Raw genomic sequence first — 14,924 nt, 5'->3', positions numbered from 1 at the left:
AAGTCTTTGACTAGATTATGAGGATATTATCTTCTATTAGCTTTTAGAAATTTTATTGTTTTAATCAACTTAGATTATGATACCTAGTGTTTGGGCCCCTATTCCTCCCACTATGTTTTTATATTTTCTGTATATAAAGCTTCTCTGCTTTCATGTATTGCACAGGTAAGTTCTAGTTTATTTCCGACATTTCTTTTCAGACAGAGTAAATGAGGAAAATAAACTATACTTAATTTGTCTCTTTCATGTGGTTGCTAGGAATCTTGCGTGGATTCAACCCATATAGTTTTATTATCTTGTCTCCTTAGGAGCCGGTTTGTAGTAAGCTGCTTCTACATTAAAAATTCAAAGATTAATCTGAATTACTATCTTTGTACAGATTTTTTTAAATGATTTTTAAAACAGATTTTCTCCTAGAACTCCTGGGCTCAAGCGATCCTCCCACCTCAGTCTCCCAAGCAGCTGGGACTACAGACTTGTGTCACCACACCCAGCTGATTTTTGTGTTTGAGACAGGGTTTCACCATGTTGCCTAAGCTGATCTCAAACTCCTGAGCTCAGGCAATCTGCCTGCCTCAGCCTCCCAAAGTGCTGGGATTACAGGCGTGAACCACTACACCTGGCCTATTTTAAAGATAATTATATCATTTATTTTTTAAATTATAATTTCTAAGTAGCACTTCAACATTTAAACATCTTAGCACATTTGCTTTATCTCTGTCCACACAAACACACACATACTCTGTATTTTTGGTCAATGATTTGAAAGAAAGCAGCAGGTGTTTCTTTCTCCTACATGAACATACTCCAACATGAAAATATCTTGAGTGTGTAAATAAATTATTTATTTCATTGTTCTCTAGATCTAGAACTAATCTAGCAAATATGCATTATCAGGTGCCAAAGATTTAATATTTATTTGTTTATTAAAGAACTACTTTAGAAACCCTGAAATATGGGAGGTGACTAGAGTACATTTTAGAGTGGGACACGTACAGTAAGTCAAACTGTACTTTGAGTAGTACAGAAGTTTTACTGGCCCATCTGGTACTTCATCTATTTTCCTTGTCAAATCTTAGGCCGCTTTGAATCACAAAATATGAAAATATAATTTTTATTTTAAGCTAGACAATGTAAGTATATTAAGTCAGATACTATACGTGTTAAATTTGTGTGTTTATTAAATATTTATGCCTTAAATACCCGTAAGGTTAAAGCATGTTTTAATGAGTAGACAATTACTAAATATATGAGTTACTACCATTGCAAGGCATGAACATCAGGTAAGTTAAAACTAAGCTTTGTTAGAGTACTTGAATTCCTTAAAAACTTAGTTTTCTATGAAAATAGAGTTTGGCTCCATTAAGTTTAAAAGTAATTTTATTAAACACTTTGCAGTGTCTGGCACATATGGACCACTTAATACTTGCCTTAATTAACTAAAGGCTCTCACCTTTAATGTGATTAGAATGAGCACTCAGTGCCGGGCGCGGTGGCTCACGCCTGTAATCCCAGCACTTTTGGAGGCTGAAGTGGGCGGATCACGAGGTCAGGGGATCGAGACCATCCTGGCTAACAAGGTGAAACCCCGTCTCTACTAAATATACAAAAATTAGCCGGGCATGGTGGCAGGCGCCTGTAGTCCCAGCTACTTGGGAGGCTGAGGCAGGAGAATGGCGTGAACCCGGGAGGCGGAGCTTGCAGTGAGCCGAGATTGTGCCACTGCACTCCAGCCTGGGCAACAGGGCGAGACTCTGTCTCAAAAAAAAGCACTCAGTAAGGACTTGGATCTGATTTCTAGCTCAAGCTGAGGCTTCATCTCTTTGGCTACTTGTAAATAAGGAATATGCACTAGATTATATCCAATTAGCATTAATATTTTTATTCCATATCTTGTGTTTATTGTGAAAACACTTAATAAATTTTATCAGATCAGGAAACTTAATACATTAAAAAAAACCACATTTTAAAAAAACTAAATTGTCATACTGAACAAAAAGACTTCTTTCAATGACTACAGACTTGAACTTTTTTCTCTCTTGATAGCTCGAATTACATCTTTACAAGAGGAGGTGAAGCATCTCAAACATAATCTCGAAAAAGTGGAAGGAGAAAGAAAAGAGGCTCAAGACATGCTTAATCACTCAGAAAAGGTAAATGATTTAACATATACCAATTATTATAAAATAGTAATTATTGATTATCATAGACTACTAGGTGGTTTTATAAAATAGCATTCATTCTTAATGTTTATATAGTTACATTTCTAAAAGTCTTTATGTTTGATTGGTTGTATGTGGGGATGTATGTATGTCTTATTTAGGGTTTTGTTATTTGTAATTTTTGTTTTTACCCTAGAGAGCATTAGATGTTTCATGTTAACAGATCATCACAGATTCCTTTGGTTTGGAAATACCTTTTTATAAAGTATGTTTCCCTATTTTCTTTGTACATGAGTAAGATGAATGTGCTGTGAGGGCTTATGAAGAAGGAAAACAACAGATAAGTACGTGGTAGATGATGAGTACCTGTTCTGTTTTGTTACAGTTAGCAAAATAGAAAAGAGCATAAAGTGATTGGCCTTTGCATTTAGAATTTTCTTAACAATAAAAATTTCATTGGTTATTCTCTGTTATATACCTAGCTAAGAGTTAAATAGATGATATAGAGATACAGCTGTCACTTTTTCAAAGCCTCTGAAATGTTGGAGGTTCAATAGAACCTCAGGTAAATTATCAGAAAAGCCACTACTTATCTTGTCCTTTGGACATGTTTTGTCACAATTAGAATAGTTTTTGATGGCCAAGCTGGTGTAAATGTGGACATAGGATAAAAGAAGCTTGAAGAGTAGAAAAGGGTACCCAAACAGAAATGGAATATATTTTGACTCACTTTTCCTTTCTATGTCAATGATTTGCCACAGGACACTTTGTGGTTTTTTTTTTTTGTTTTTTTTTTTTGTGTGTGAAAGCAAAGTAAATGTGGATATAGATGTAAATGTAGATAAAGATCATTTAATATATTTTTTTAAAGTGGTAGCAGGCCAGGCAAGGTGGCTCGTGCCTGTAGACCCAACACTTTGGGAGGCTGACACAGGAGGATTGCTTGAGCCCAGGAGTTTGAGAATAGCCTGGGCAGTGGAGCGAGACCCCATCTCTACAAAAAAATGCTTAAAAATTAGCCAGGTGTGGTGGCACGTGCCTGTAATACTAGCCACTCCAGAGGCTAAGGCTGGAGGATAGCTTGAGCCCAGGAGTTCAAGGCTGCAGTGAGCTGAGAAGGTGCCACTGCACTCCAGCCTGGGTGACAGAGTGAGACCTCATCTCTTTAAAAAAAAAAAAAAAAAAAAAAGAAAAAAAAAGATGGTATCAGAAATTTTTAAATAAACTGAAAATTTGTCTTATTCTATTCTGATCTTAGCAATGAACTGTCCTGAACATAACCACCAGTACAGCCTTGTTCTGCCCTCTGCCATGGTTAATGATTCAAATGGGAAGGGTGGGGGTAAAGAAAAGGTTATCTTTTGCTTTTAATTATATGTGTTTATTGTGATTTTTAAAATAAGGCATATCTCTTCCAGAATATTAAATGTAAGGTTTACTAACATGCATGCCTTCTGCACAGTTGATTACATGACTCCTACTCCCATTTTACAGGAAAAGAATAATTTAGAGATAGATTTAAACTACAAACTTAAATCATTACAACAACGGTTAGAACAAGAGGTAAATGAACACAAAGTAACCAAAGCTCGTTTAACTGACAAACATCAATCTATTGAAGAGGCAAAGTCTGTGGCAATGTGTGGTAAGTGTCAGTTTTAATGTTTTTACAAAGTTGGCTTTAAATAGTGACTACAGAAAATTTGGTTTTGGTCAAAATTTTATACTGTATAACTCGTAGAAATTATAATATAAATTATAGGCCTGGCACAGTGGCTCATGCCTGTAATCCCATCACTTTGGGAGGCTGAAGCCAATGGGTCACTTGAGGCCGGGAGTTTGAGACCAGCCTGGCCAATGTGGTGAAACCCCGTCTCTACTAAAAATAAAAAAAATTAGCCAGGTGTGGTGTTGCACGCCTGTAATCCCAGCTACTGGGGAGGCTGAGGCAGGGGAATCACTTGAACCCAGGAGGCAGAGGTTGCAGTGAGCCGAGATGGCGCCACTGTTCTCCAGCCTGGGCAACAGAGTGAGACTGTGTCTCGAAGAAAGAAATTATAAATTATAATCAAGAAGAGGATGCCTTCCTTTTGATACTTTCCTTTTGTTTGTTTTTTGTTTGTTTGTTTGTTTGGTTTTTTTTTTTGAGACGAAGTTTTGCTCTTGTCTCCCATGCTGGAGTGCAATGGTGCGATCTCGGCTCAATGCAGTCTCCGCCTCCAGGTTCAAGCAATTCTCCTGCCTCAGCCTCCCGAGTAGCTGGGATTACAGGCACCCGACACCATGCCCGGCTAATTTTTGCATTTTTAGTAGAGACAGAGTTTCACTATGTTGGCCAGGCTGGTCTCGAACTCCTGACCTCAGGTGATCCACATGCTTCGGCCTCCCAAAGTGCTGGGATTACAGGCATGAAACACCATGCCTGGCAATGCTTTCCATTTTTTAAGATCACAATTTCACCTTCTAGTTCCCTCAGTTTACTACTCTGTTTCCTATAAAAGTTAGTGGAATCTGTCTTTTCTCTGTTTTTTAGTAGCCTTTTCCTGATTTTCTTTATGATCCACTCTGGACCTCATCATCTGTTAATTCATCTGCTATCTTGCTTTGTACCCTCAATTTTCTCATTTCTTTGTACTTCCACTGTGTTATGCCTCCAAACACAACCCTAGTTCAGACCAGCCAGCCACTTTCTTCAAGCAGTTGAGTGTTAGTCCAATGCATTATCTACAACCTGAGTTGTCAGTTTTTTTTCAATTTTAAAAAATTATTTATTTTTGGTAAAGAAAGAGTCTCACCATGTTGTCCAGGCTGGTCTTGAGCTCCTGGGCTCAAGGGATCCTTCCACCTCGGCCTCCCAAAGTGCTGGGATTACAGGCATGAGCCACCATGCCTGGCTGTCAATTTTTTTAAACATATCGGTCATAAGTTTCTTCTCCCAGATTTTTATTTATCTTAAGTTTCCTATGCCGTTTCTTTATCACTCCAGTTTTAGGTGAATTTTATTCTTATTTCACAAATAAATAATGAAAGCATAGGTGTGAACTCCTCAAAATCTAGTTTTCTTGTCAATCTATCCTATTCTTTACCTGTCTTCATTATCTTCACTGTTATCTTAAAGGAGGGTAAGCTCCTCTTATCTCATCTTATCTCTTTTTCTTTTCTATATCATCAACCTTTTTACCTCCATTGTCTTCTTTCTTACTGTAAACGTGAACAAGTCTCCCATCTTAAAAACAGAGACAAATCCATGCAGCAATCTGTGATCCTTACTAATTACTACTGTTTTATTTCAAATAAATTAATAAAATAGTCAAACTTCAATTGTGTCAGATTCTTTATAGAAAAAAATTTAAAAATATCCAAACTTCTAACAAGTCTTTTCCTCACCTTCTACTTATTAACCTACTACAGTCTGGATGTGTTGGCATCTTAAATTATTTTTGCTCAAAAGAAAGCTCATAATCTTATCCATCAAACCTGCTTTTATTCTTTATTCTCACTAACCTAGTTAATGGCCATATGGTCTTTATGAGCTAAGGCTTTGGAATCAGACAGATCAGTGTTGCTCTAACTATTCTAAGTTAGATGAAAAATGCGTGTAAAGTGCCTGTGCATAGAAAGTTTTCAGTAGCTATTATCTTGGCTACTGAACATCACATCATCATCTTGCCAAGAGTTGTTCTACTCATCAGTCGTTCTCACTTAGGTTAGAACAATTTTCCTTTTTAGTCAAATCGTATTTTGGTTGTCCTTAAAATCCTTTAGTGGCTTTTCATTGTTTGCAGGGTACCTTTCAAACTCCTTGTATATACAGAATCTTTAAGTTAACACCTGCCTGTCTTTACAGTCTTACTACTCTACACTTTGTTGTGTGTACCCTGTGCTTCAGCCATATTGAGCTTCTTTTATTTCTTTCACTTAAGTTAATTATTGACTGCCTACTACAGACAAGGCACAGCTGGGAATATCGCAGAGAATAAAACTGACAGGAAGCCCGGAGATTACATTCAGTTGGTGAAGATAGACAAAAAAAAAAGAATACATAAATGAAAATATTTACAGCTTGTAATTATTAATGGGAAGGAAATACATATTAATATGATTGTTTTGACTTGGGACTGCCCTGGATGGGGGTTCTGAGGAAGGCTTTCTGAGCTAGTAATATTTGAAGTAAGAACTGAAAGTCAAAATGAACCACCTGTTAAATGAGCTGGAGAAAGTACATTCCAGGCAGAAGTGATAGTAAGTTCAGTATTCTTATTCTAAGATTTGTATGAAGCCACTAGCACATTTTAAACTTCTGGGATGTGTAATTTATATTTTTAAAAGATCATTCCCGCTGCTCTGTGGGGAACGCTTTCAAGAGTGGGAACAGTGATAAAAAGGGAGATCAGTTAGAAAGTTATAGACTGTAAACACTGGTAGTAGTAGAGAGGGAAAGAAGTCGAGGTATAGAGGAGAAGAGTGATGAATTAGATAGAAAGAGGCCGGGTGCGGGGACTCACACCTGTAATCCTAGCACTTTGGGAGGCCAAGGCAGGCAGATCATTTGAGGTCAGGAGTTTGAGACCAGCCTGGGCAACATGGTGAAACCCCATCTCTACTAAAAAATACAAAAATTAGCTGCGTGTAGTAGTGTGTACCTGTAATCTCAGCTACTCAGGAGGCTGAGGCAGGAGTATTCTTAGAACCCAGAAGGCAGAAGTTGCAGTGAGTCGAGATTGCACCACTGTATTCCATCCTGGGCGACAGAGCGAGACACCGTCTCAAAAAAAAAAAAAAACTGAGACTAACTGGGGTTGGAGTGGTTTGGGGATAGGCCAGAAGTAAAGGCATCTATTGTGGATATGTTAACTTTAATAAGATTATTAGATATCTAGGTGGAGATGTTAAATAGTCAATTGGTATCTAAGTCTGGAGCTCAGGAGAGAAATATCAAGAGTCAGAAGAACATAGTGGATGGATTTGTGTTTGATTAAACAGAAGGGTCTTAAGAAGTGACAGTTTTATTGGTGCAGCTAAGTTTGTAAGTTTGGGGGGAAAGATAAGGAATAGTTTATTTATATTTACTTAATAGTTTATATTTTGTCACCTAGAGGGTGGTCTCCGAGAGTGGGAAAGCACCCTTTAAATAAACTTGAATCCTGATGGGGCAACTTAGTAGTTACATGAACATGGAAAAGTTAACCTCTCAGAAGCTTAGTTATATTACAAAAAAGGAGCCTCAATGTAGACTAATATATTCCAGTAATAATTAAAAGAGGTATTATACTACTGTGGAATCTTATTCATCTGAATTGTATAAATTGGAGTTCCTACCATAGCCTTAAGCTTCTTCAGCCTTTTCTGGAACAATGCAGGGTGTAAATTAATAACCACAGCCTTATTTTTCTGCTTTTGCTTGATATACGTTCATTGTTCTTTGTTAATTCACTTCCTTTCTATCTATACTCTTCACCTTCTAGTCTGAAAGTGGTACTGATTAATCTCTCATCATTGGGCAAGAGCTGGGTTTAGAAGATTTTATTACCGTATTATATTTTATAACTCCTTTTCTTTAGAGATTTCTGCTATATAAATAGTTTACATAACATGAGAATTTCTATAATTACTAGCTCTATTCAAGTCCCAGAATAAAAACAATAGAGATATTTGAAACCAGTTTACAGCCCATATAAAGTGAAATGTATTAAAGTACTCTTTCTTTAAATGTATGTTTGTAACTTTTTGCTTTCCCAGAGATGGAAAAAAAGCTGAAAGAAGAAAGAGAAGCTCGAGAGAAGGCTGAAAATTGGGTTGTTCAGATTGAGAAACAGTGTTCCATGCTAGACGTTGATCTGAAGCAATCTCAGCAGAAACTAGAACATTTGACTGGAAATAAAGAAAGGATGGAGGATGAAGTAAGAAATATAGTACTGACTTTGTTCATCTATTAAAAGAGAAACGGTTATATAAGTTATGACTGAAGAGTTATCTGTAATTTAAACACCATGAAGGAGATTTGAATGAAATAATTGACATGGGTCTATGTTCACTGCTGTATGGTCACCCCAGCACCTAGAATTTTCCTCTTCAAATAGTTATTGAACATTCACTCTGTGTGATCTATGCCATTTTTCACTATGACAGTACAACTATATTGAAATGTCATAGTTCCTTCCCTGAAAAAACTGACCATCTGCTTTAAAGAAAAAAAAGTCTTTATTATAATGCATCTTATATTCCCAAAGAAAGAGCATTGCTCTTAGATTTCAATAAAAGTGTTTAACTGCAGTCTTTTCCTGGCTTAGATTGATAGCACAGGGTATACATTTTATAAAGCAGTTAATAAAAAGATAAAATGACAGTATGTCCTGGTGGTTACTATATGTACTTTAGAAATTATTTCTAAGACTGAAAGAAGGAAAGCCTTTTCAAGAAGATATAACATGTTACCTAGATTTTAAAGGTTGAGTAAGACTTCAAAAGGTAATAGTTTTGGAGTCAGGGCTTTACTTGCTAGAGGGAATATTATCAGTAAAGAGATGGATAATAAAGTGAGTACCGGCTGGATAAGAAGATGCGTAAGTAAGACATAAAAAGGAACTTGATAGAACTTTAACTTTTTGAAGGAAAGATGAAGACATGTTGAGTAGTCATGGGAGAAATTTGGAGGCCAAAGTATTGATACTCTTTAAAACTTGCATGGGTGGCCAGGCACGTTGGCTGACACCTGTAATCCCAGCACTTTGGGAAGCTGAGGTGGGCAGATGGGCACATTGCTTAAGCTCAGGAGTTTGAAACCAGCCTAGGCAACGTGGTGAAGCCCCATCTCAAATACAAAAATCAGCTAGGTGTGGTGGCACATGCCTATAGTTCCAGCTATTCAGGAGGCTGAGGTGGGAGGATTACTTGCACCTCAGGAGGTCGAGGCTACAGTGAGCCAAGATTGCTCCATGGCACTCAGCCTGGACATCAGAGTGAGACCCTATCTCTAAAAAATAAAAAATAAAACTTGCATGGGAGCTATAGGTGAAAGCACTTTTAGGAAAATCAATCTGGTAGTGGTATATAGAATGGACTAGAAAGAAGAGAAATTAGAGATACCTATTAAAGCTAGCATGCAGGAAGAATGTATGTTCAAAATTTGAAAGATAATATTCAGTCATTTAAAACACATAATTTCTGACTACCTACTATTTGGCTCCGTGCTAGGAATTGGTGGTTACCGAAGTGAATAAGATGTAGGTATGGTCCTGACTTTGTTGGAACTTACAGCCAGGAGGAAAAAACAGATATTAAAATAGTAACTACAAGCATTGCAAATAATTAAAAAGAAAGTACTGAATGCTATAGGGGTGTATTACTAATCACATTTGGGAGTTACAGAAGGCCTTGCTAGGAGTATGACGTTTGAGAGCTGAAGAATGAATAAATGAAGGAGGATAAAACAGAAGGAGTAGCTCGTACAAGAACTGTGAGGTGAGGGAGAATTTGTTGCATTTGAGGAGCTGAAGAATATGATTGGATTGTAGAGAATGGCCAATGATAGGAGTAGAATTAGAACAGATCATGAAGGCCATTGTAAACCACTGTATGAATTTTGAGTTCATTGATCCCAACACCTAATAAACACTTCATAAATATTTGTTGAGTTGAATAAAACATACGTTCAGTTTGTTTGGTTAAGCTTTGAAGGGTTGTAGAGTAGAGCACGTAAACAGATAAATTTAAGTACTCCATTCAAATGTTCCCCCAGAAATGGCTTTTTTTTTTTTTTTTGGAGACAGAGTCTCACTGTCACTCAGGCTGGAGTGCAGTGGTGTGATCTCGGCTCACTGCAACCTCTGACTCGCAGGCTCAAGTGATCCTCCCATGTAGCTGGGACTACCGGAGTGTACCACCATGCCTGGCCAATTTTTGTATTTTTTTGTAGAGACAGGGTTTCACCATGTTGACCAGGCTGGTCTCAAACTCTGGGTTCAACAATCCACCTGCCTCAGCCTCCCAAAGTGATGGGATTACAGACATGAACCACTGTGCCTGGCCCAGAAGTGAGTTTCATAATCAGCTTGTACTACAGAATTTTCATGCTGATTGGGGTAGAAAGGAACCAGAATTTTTTTCCCTCCAGAAGATCTCATGTCTGAAATTTGGGAATTAATTTGACTTAATAGTAAATCTACAGTAATAAACACGTGGAACAATGAAGACTCTTTAAAATACTAATATTTTCTACTAGTACCATGAATTATAATGAACTTGATTTGGTTAGTATTCTTTCAAATAATGTCTAATAAATTATTTAAGAGATTTAATATCCCAATTATTTTTCTCATTCATAGGTTAAGAATTTAACCCTGCAACTGGAGCAGGAATCAAATAAGCGGCTGTTGTTACAAAATGAATTGAAGACTCAAGCATTTGAGGCAGACAATTTAAAATGTTTAGAAAAGCAGATGAAACAGGAAATAAATACTTTATTGGAAGCAAAGAGATTATTAGAATTTGAGTTAGCTCAGCTTACGAAGTAAGTCTTTAAAATAATATTGTGATTTCTTTCTTTTTTGTGTTCATCATTGACTTATGTGTTTGATATTTTACGTATGTACATATTATGTACTTAGAGTTTGTGAAAGACAGAAAAAAAGCATTTAGAAGTAAAAGAATTTACTTGCAAAGGTTTTCAAGGGAGTTCAGGCTTTGGAAAGACCACAGTTTTCTCATCTGATTTGCATGTCCACAAAAGTCATCACATTTCTTCAGGTTAGAATTACAAAAATCACAGTGCCTTGTAGGAGATGTTCAAGGTTTATTTCAGAGGCTAGAATTAGACATGACACTTTGTTCGTTTTGTTTTGTGTCTTTGGTTCATCTCAAAATGCAAAAATGTCTTTTTGCTTTTTCTGTTACTCTTGGGATGTGAAATGCCTGCTTATTTGAAGTGGAGAACAGGCAAGATCAGGAACGCTTTCACAATTTGTCGAAGAATATGCATCACAAGTTTAATATCAAAAGTGGATATATCTTATGCCAAGTCCTGTGTTTTTATTTCCTCCACATTTTATTTTATCATATCATCACTTGCTAGCTTCATTTACAAAAGTGATTCTTGGATTAAATTGTCAGTTTTCATAAAATTGGATTTATATTGGTGAAATTCTTTTCCTCTTTTAGGGCCACCATTTTCACAAAAATGTGTTTTATATTTTTTTTTCTCCAAAAATACTCTCACTCAGCATTCAATGGAGATTGGTGTAGACTTTCTGTCAACCACATGCCTTTTGAGATACTGAGAATACAAAGCTATTACTGTCTAATATGAAAGTCTAGCAGCTAGATTTTCAAGCCTAGCTGCTAGGCTTTCGTATTATACAGTAAATAATTATTGAAAGTCTGTGTCTTTGGGTTACATTGTGTTTCCATCTTTTGGACTCTGCTCCTATGTGAGTTGTGTTTATGAATGTATTATATACATGCAGTTGTCTATCTACGTTCCTCCTTGTTTGTCAGTTTGTTGTTCTTGCTTTCCCTTCTTACCTGATGATTCATTTCTACCAGCCTTTTTCTTGTGCTTAATTGGCCATAATATCTAGTATGCAGTACTGAATTATTACTTAGTAAATATAGTACTATGATATGTAGCACTGAATTATTATTAAATTTTTCATGCCTCCCTCTTTTTTTATTTACTGTACAAGACATTTTCTTCCCTATGACTGCTTTTCTCTGTAAAAATTTCCAAAAATATGGTATCAATTTTATTTTTTCATTTTGGATAGATCCACAATTAATATTCTCCAAAAAGTGTTCATCAGTAGAAAACGGTTCTCACTACTTTTGCATAGCATCATTTTATAAGGAGCAAGATAGAACCGGTGTGGCCTGACCAAGTTAATTAGTAAAATAATGAATAATGAAGTATGTTTTTTAAAAATAAAGATTGTTTTAGTAAACTTTTTTATATTAGCAACTTTAACAAACTAAGAAAAAATAAAGTCTAGTATAAGTAGGAGCATTTGTTCACTTGTTTTTCTTTTCGTCTGAAGACAGTATAGAGGAAATGAAGGACAGATGCGGGAGCTACAAGATCAGCTTGAAGCTGAGCAATATTTCTCGGTAAGTGAGAATCATTTTTAACATACACACTGTTTCAAAACCTGACTTAAAAACAAGGTATTTAGATTCTTTTATGTGAACTATAATTCTTTTTCAAATGACTCTTCATCTTCTAATAAATATTGTGACTTTTCTTCTTGTTTGTCCATTTGTTTCTTGGCATATTAGGCTATCATTGGTATATGTTTTTAAATTGTAAAAACTTTCCAGGCCAGGTGCGGTGGCTCACACCTGTCATCCCAGCACTTTGGGAGGCCGAGGCGAGTGGATCACTTGAGGTCAGGAGTTCAAGACCAGCCTGGCCAACATGGTGAAATCCCGTCTCTACTACAAATACAAAAATTAGCCGATTGTGGTGGCAGGCACCTGTAGTCACAGCTACCCAGGAGGCTGAGGCAGGAGAATTGCTTGAGTCCAGTAGTTGGACTTTATAGTAAGCCAAGGTCATCTGTGCTCCAGCCTGGGTGACAGCAAGACTCTGTCTCATAAACAAAATGAAAAACTTTTAAATATTGTTGAAAACTCTTTCCCTGAGTGTTTGCTAAATGTAATTATTCAAAGTATCTACCGCTAACTTCTGCAAAGTGATCTGTAGCATCCCATATGCTTTCTTGCCATATGCTTCCACAGAGCAGTCATCCAGTGCCTCCAAATGTTCGGATGGATGTCAGATGACTTGTGGTGATTCCTGTGGATTCTTGATTTTGCTTCTAGAAAATAGTACAAAACCTGACTCTATCTCAGTTCTGATTTATTCCATTGCTTGTGGGCATTGGATTAAATAGCATTCAATTCAATAAGCTGTTATGAACCAAATTTTAAGATTTGTCTTTTTTCTGGGTTTTGAAATCAGATTATTTTTCTTTTTATCCCTTCATTGATTTACTTATTTGAATTTCAGTATTTGAAGTCAGAGAGATAAGAATCTGAGTCCTAAAGGCCAAATAGATTAATTTTAGAAATTATAAATACTTAACCTAGAGTAAGCCCTTATTCTTCTTTCATTTGCATTCCCATAGACATTTATGTATTTTTTTTGCCTAGAAAAGTGCTGTTTCTTAGTGTAATAAGTAAGTGTTAAAGTAGTTCTCCACAGCTGTTTCCTGGCCCTTGCTATTTTTTTCCCTTCTCTTTTTCTTTTAAAATGAAGAGGGTAGTTAAAAAGAAATACACATCAGAACTGGAAGTTCACTCTGTAACTTCAGCAACTAACACAATAAGAGTCTGATGTGTTAAATATTTTTCACTGGCGTTGGCAAAAGCTTAGTGAATTTTGTAAGAGCCATTGTTCTGAAATAAGCATATATTATAGATATGTTAGCAGAATACTTGATAAATCTTATTTGTGGATATTTCTTTTTTTTTTTTTGAGATGAAGTTTCGCCCTCTCGCCCAGGCTGGAGAGCAGTGGCGCGATCTCGGCTCACTGCAAGCTCCGCCTCCCGGGTTCACGCCATTCTCCTGCCTCAGCCTCCCAAGTAGCTGGAACTACAGGCGCCCGCCACCATGCCTGGCTAATTTTTTGTATTTTTAGTAGAGACGGGGTTTCACCATGTTAACCAGGATGGTTTCGATCTCCTGACCCCATGATCCGCCCGCCTCGGCCTCCCAAAGTGCTGGAATTACAGGCGTGAGCCACCGCGCCCGGCCCTTTTGTGGATATTTCTTTACCTGTCTCTCAACTACCCAGTACATCCCACCCACCAAAACAGAAGTGATTTTTCTAACATTAGTCAAGAATTGATCTAACCTTTAAATTAGTAGTATGTGTTAAATTTGTTTATAATGTCTTCCCAAATCTATAATACACTTTATTAAGCTATAATGTCTTTCTTTTCTTTTTTTTTTTTTTTTGAGATGGAATCTCACTCTGTCGCCCAGGCTGGAGAGCAGTGGCACAATCTTGGCTCACTGCAACCTCCCACTCCTGGGTTCAAGCTATTCTCCTGCCTCAGCCTCCTGAGTAGCTGGGATTACAGGAGCATGCCACCACGCCCAGCTAATTTTTTGTATTTTTAGTAGAAACGGGGTTTCACTGTGTTAGCCAGGATGGTCTCAATCTCCTGACCTTGTGATCTGCCCGCCTTGGCCTCCCAAAGTGCTGGGATTACAGGCGTGAGCCACTGCACCTGGCCATTAAGCTATAATTTCTATATAATATACCCATTTTAAGTGTACTGGTTAGTAAATTTCGGCAAATATGTACAACTGTGTGACCACCACCACAGTCAACATGTGGAACATTTTTTTTTCACTGCAAAAAGTTCCCTTATGGCCCTTCACTCTACATTTTCCCCACCCACCTCTATACACAGACAATGACTGATTGTTTTCCATCATTATTGATTATTTTCACCTGTCCTAGAATTTCATCTACATGGAGTCACACAGTATACACTCTTTAACACGTGGTTTCTTTCACTTAGCATATTTTTTAGATTTCTTAGATTTACATGTTCTATGTGTCAGTAGTTCATTCCTTTTTATGGCTAAGTAATATGAATTAACCACAGTTTTGTTTTTTGGTTTTTTTTAACCCATGTATTGATGGATATCTGGGTCATTTCCAGTTTGGAGCTGTTACAAATAAAACCATAAGGGAAATTCATGTGTAAGACTAGGTGTTAACATATATTTGCATTTGTCATGGGTAAATACTTGAGA

At 36.9% G+C, this 14,924-nt stretch overlaps 1 protein-coding gene across 2 annotated transcripts in view; it reads left to right on the top strand.

Annotated features, from left to right (window-relative positions):
* Window positions 1–14,924, top strand: part of ROCK1 (Rho associated coiled-coil containing protein kinase 1) — a 166,351-nt gene that overhangs the window by 120,894 nt on the left and 30,533 nt on the right. For both annotated transcript variants that reach the window (XM_054460337.2, XM_054460335.2), the window contains exons 17-21: window positions 2,047–2,153; window positions 3,657–3,807; window positions 7,902–8,062; window positions 10,487–10,671; window positions 12,191–12,260. In XM_054460337.2, coding sequence (XP_054316312.1) covers window positions 2,047–2,153; window positions 3,657–3,807; window positions 7,902–8,062; window positions 10,487–10,671; window positions 12,191–12,260 — 674 coding nt within the window. The remainder of the gene's footprint in view (window positions 1–2,046; window positions 2,154–3,656; window positions 3,808–7,901; window positions 8,063–10,486; window positions 10,672–12,190; window positions 12,261–14,924) is intronic.

The sequence above is a fragment of the Pongo pygmaeus genome, chromosome 17 (genome assembly GCF_028885625.2).
Source record: "Pongo pygmaeus isolate AG05252 chromosome 17, NHGRI_mPonPyg2-v2.0_pri, whole genome shotgun sequence".
NCBI classification, from domain to species: Eukaryota; Metazoa; Chordata; class Mammalia; order Primates; family Hominidae; genus Pongo; species Pongo pygmaeus.
Note: the sequence above shows the minus strand (reverse complement) of the source record. Positions and strands in the feature narration are given on the sequence as shown.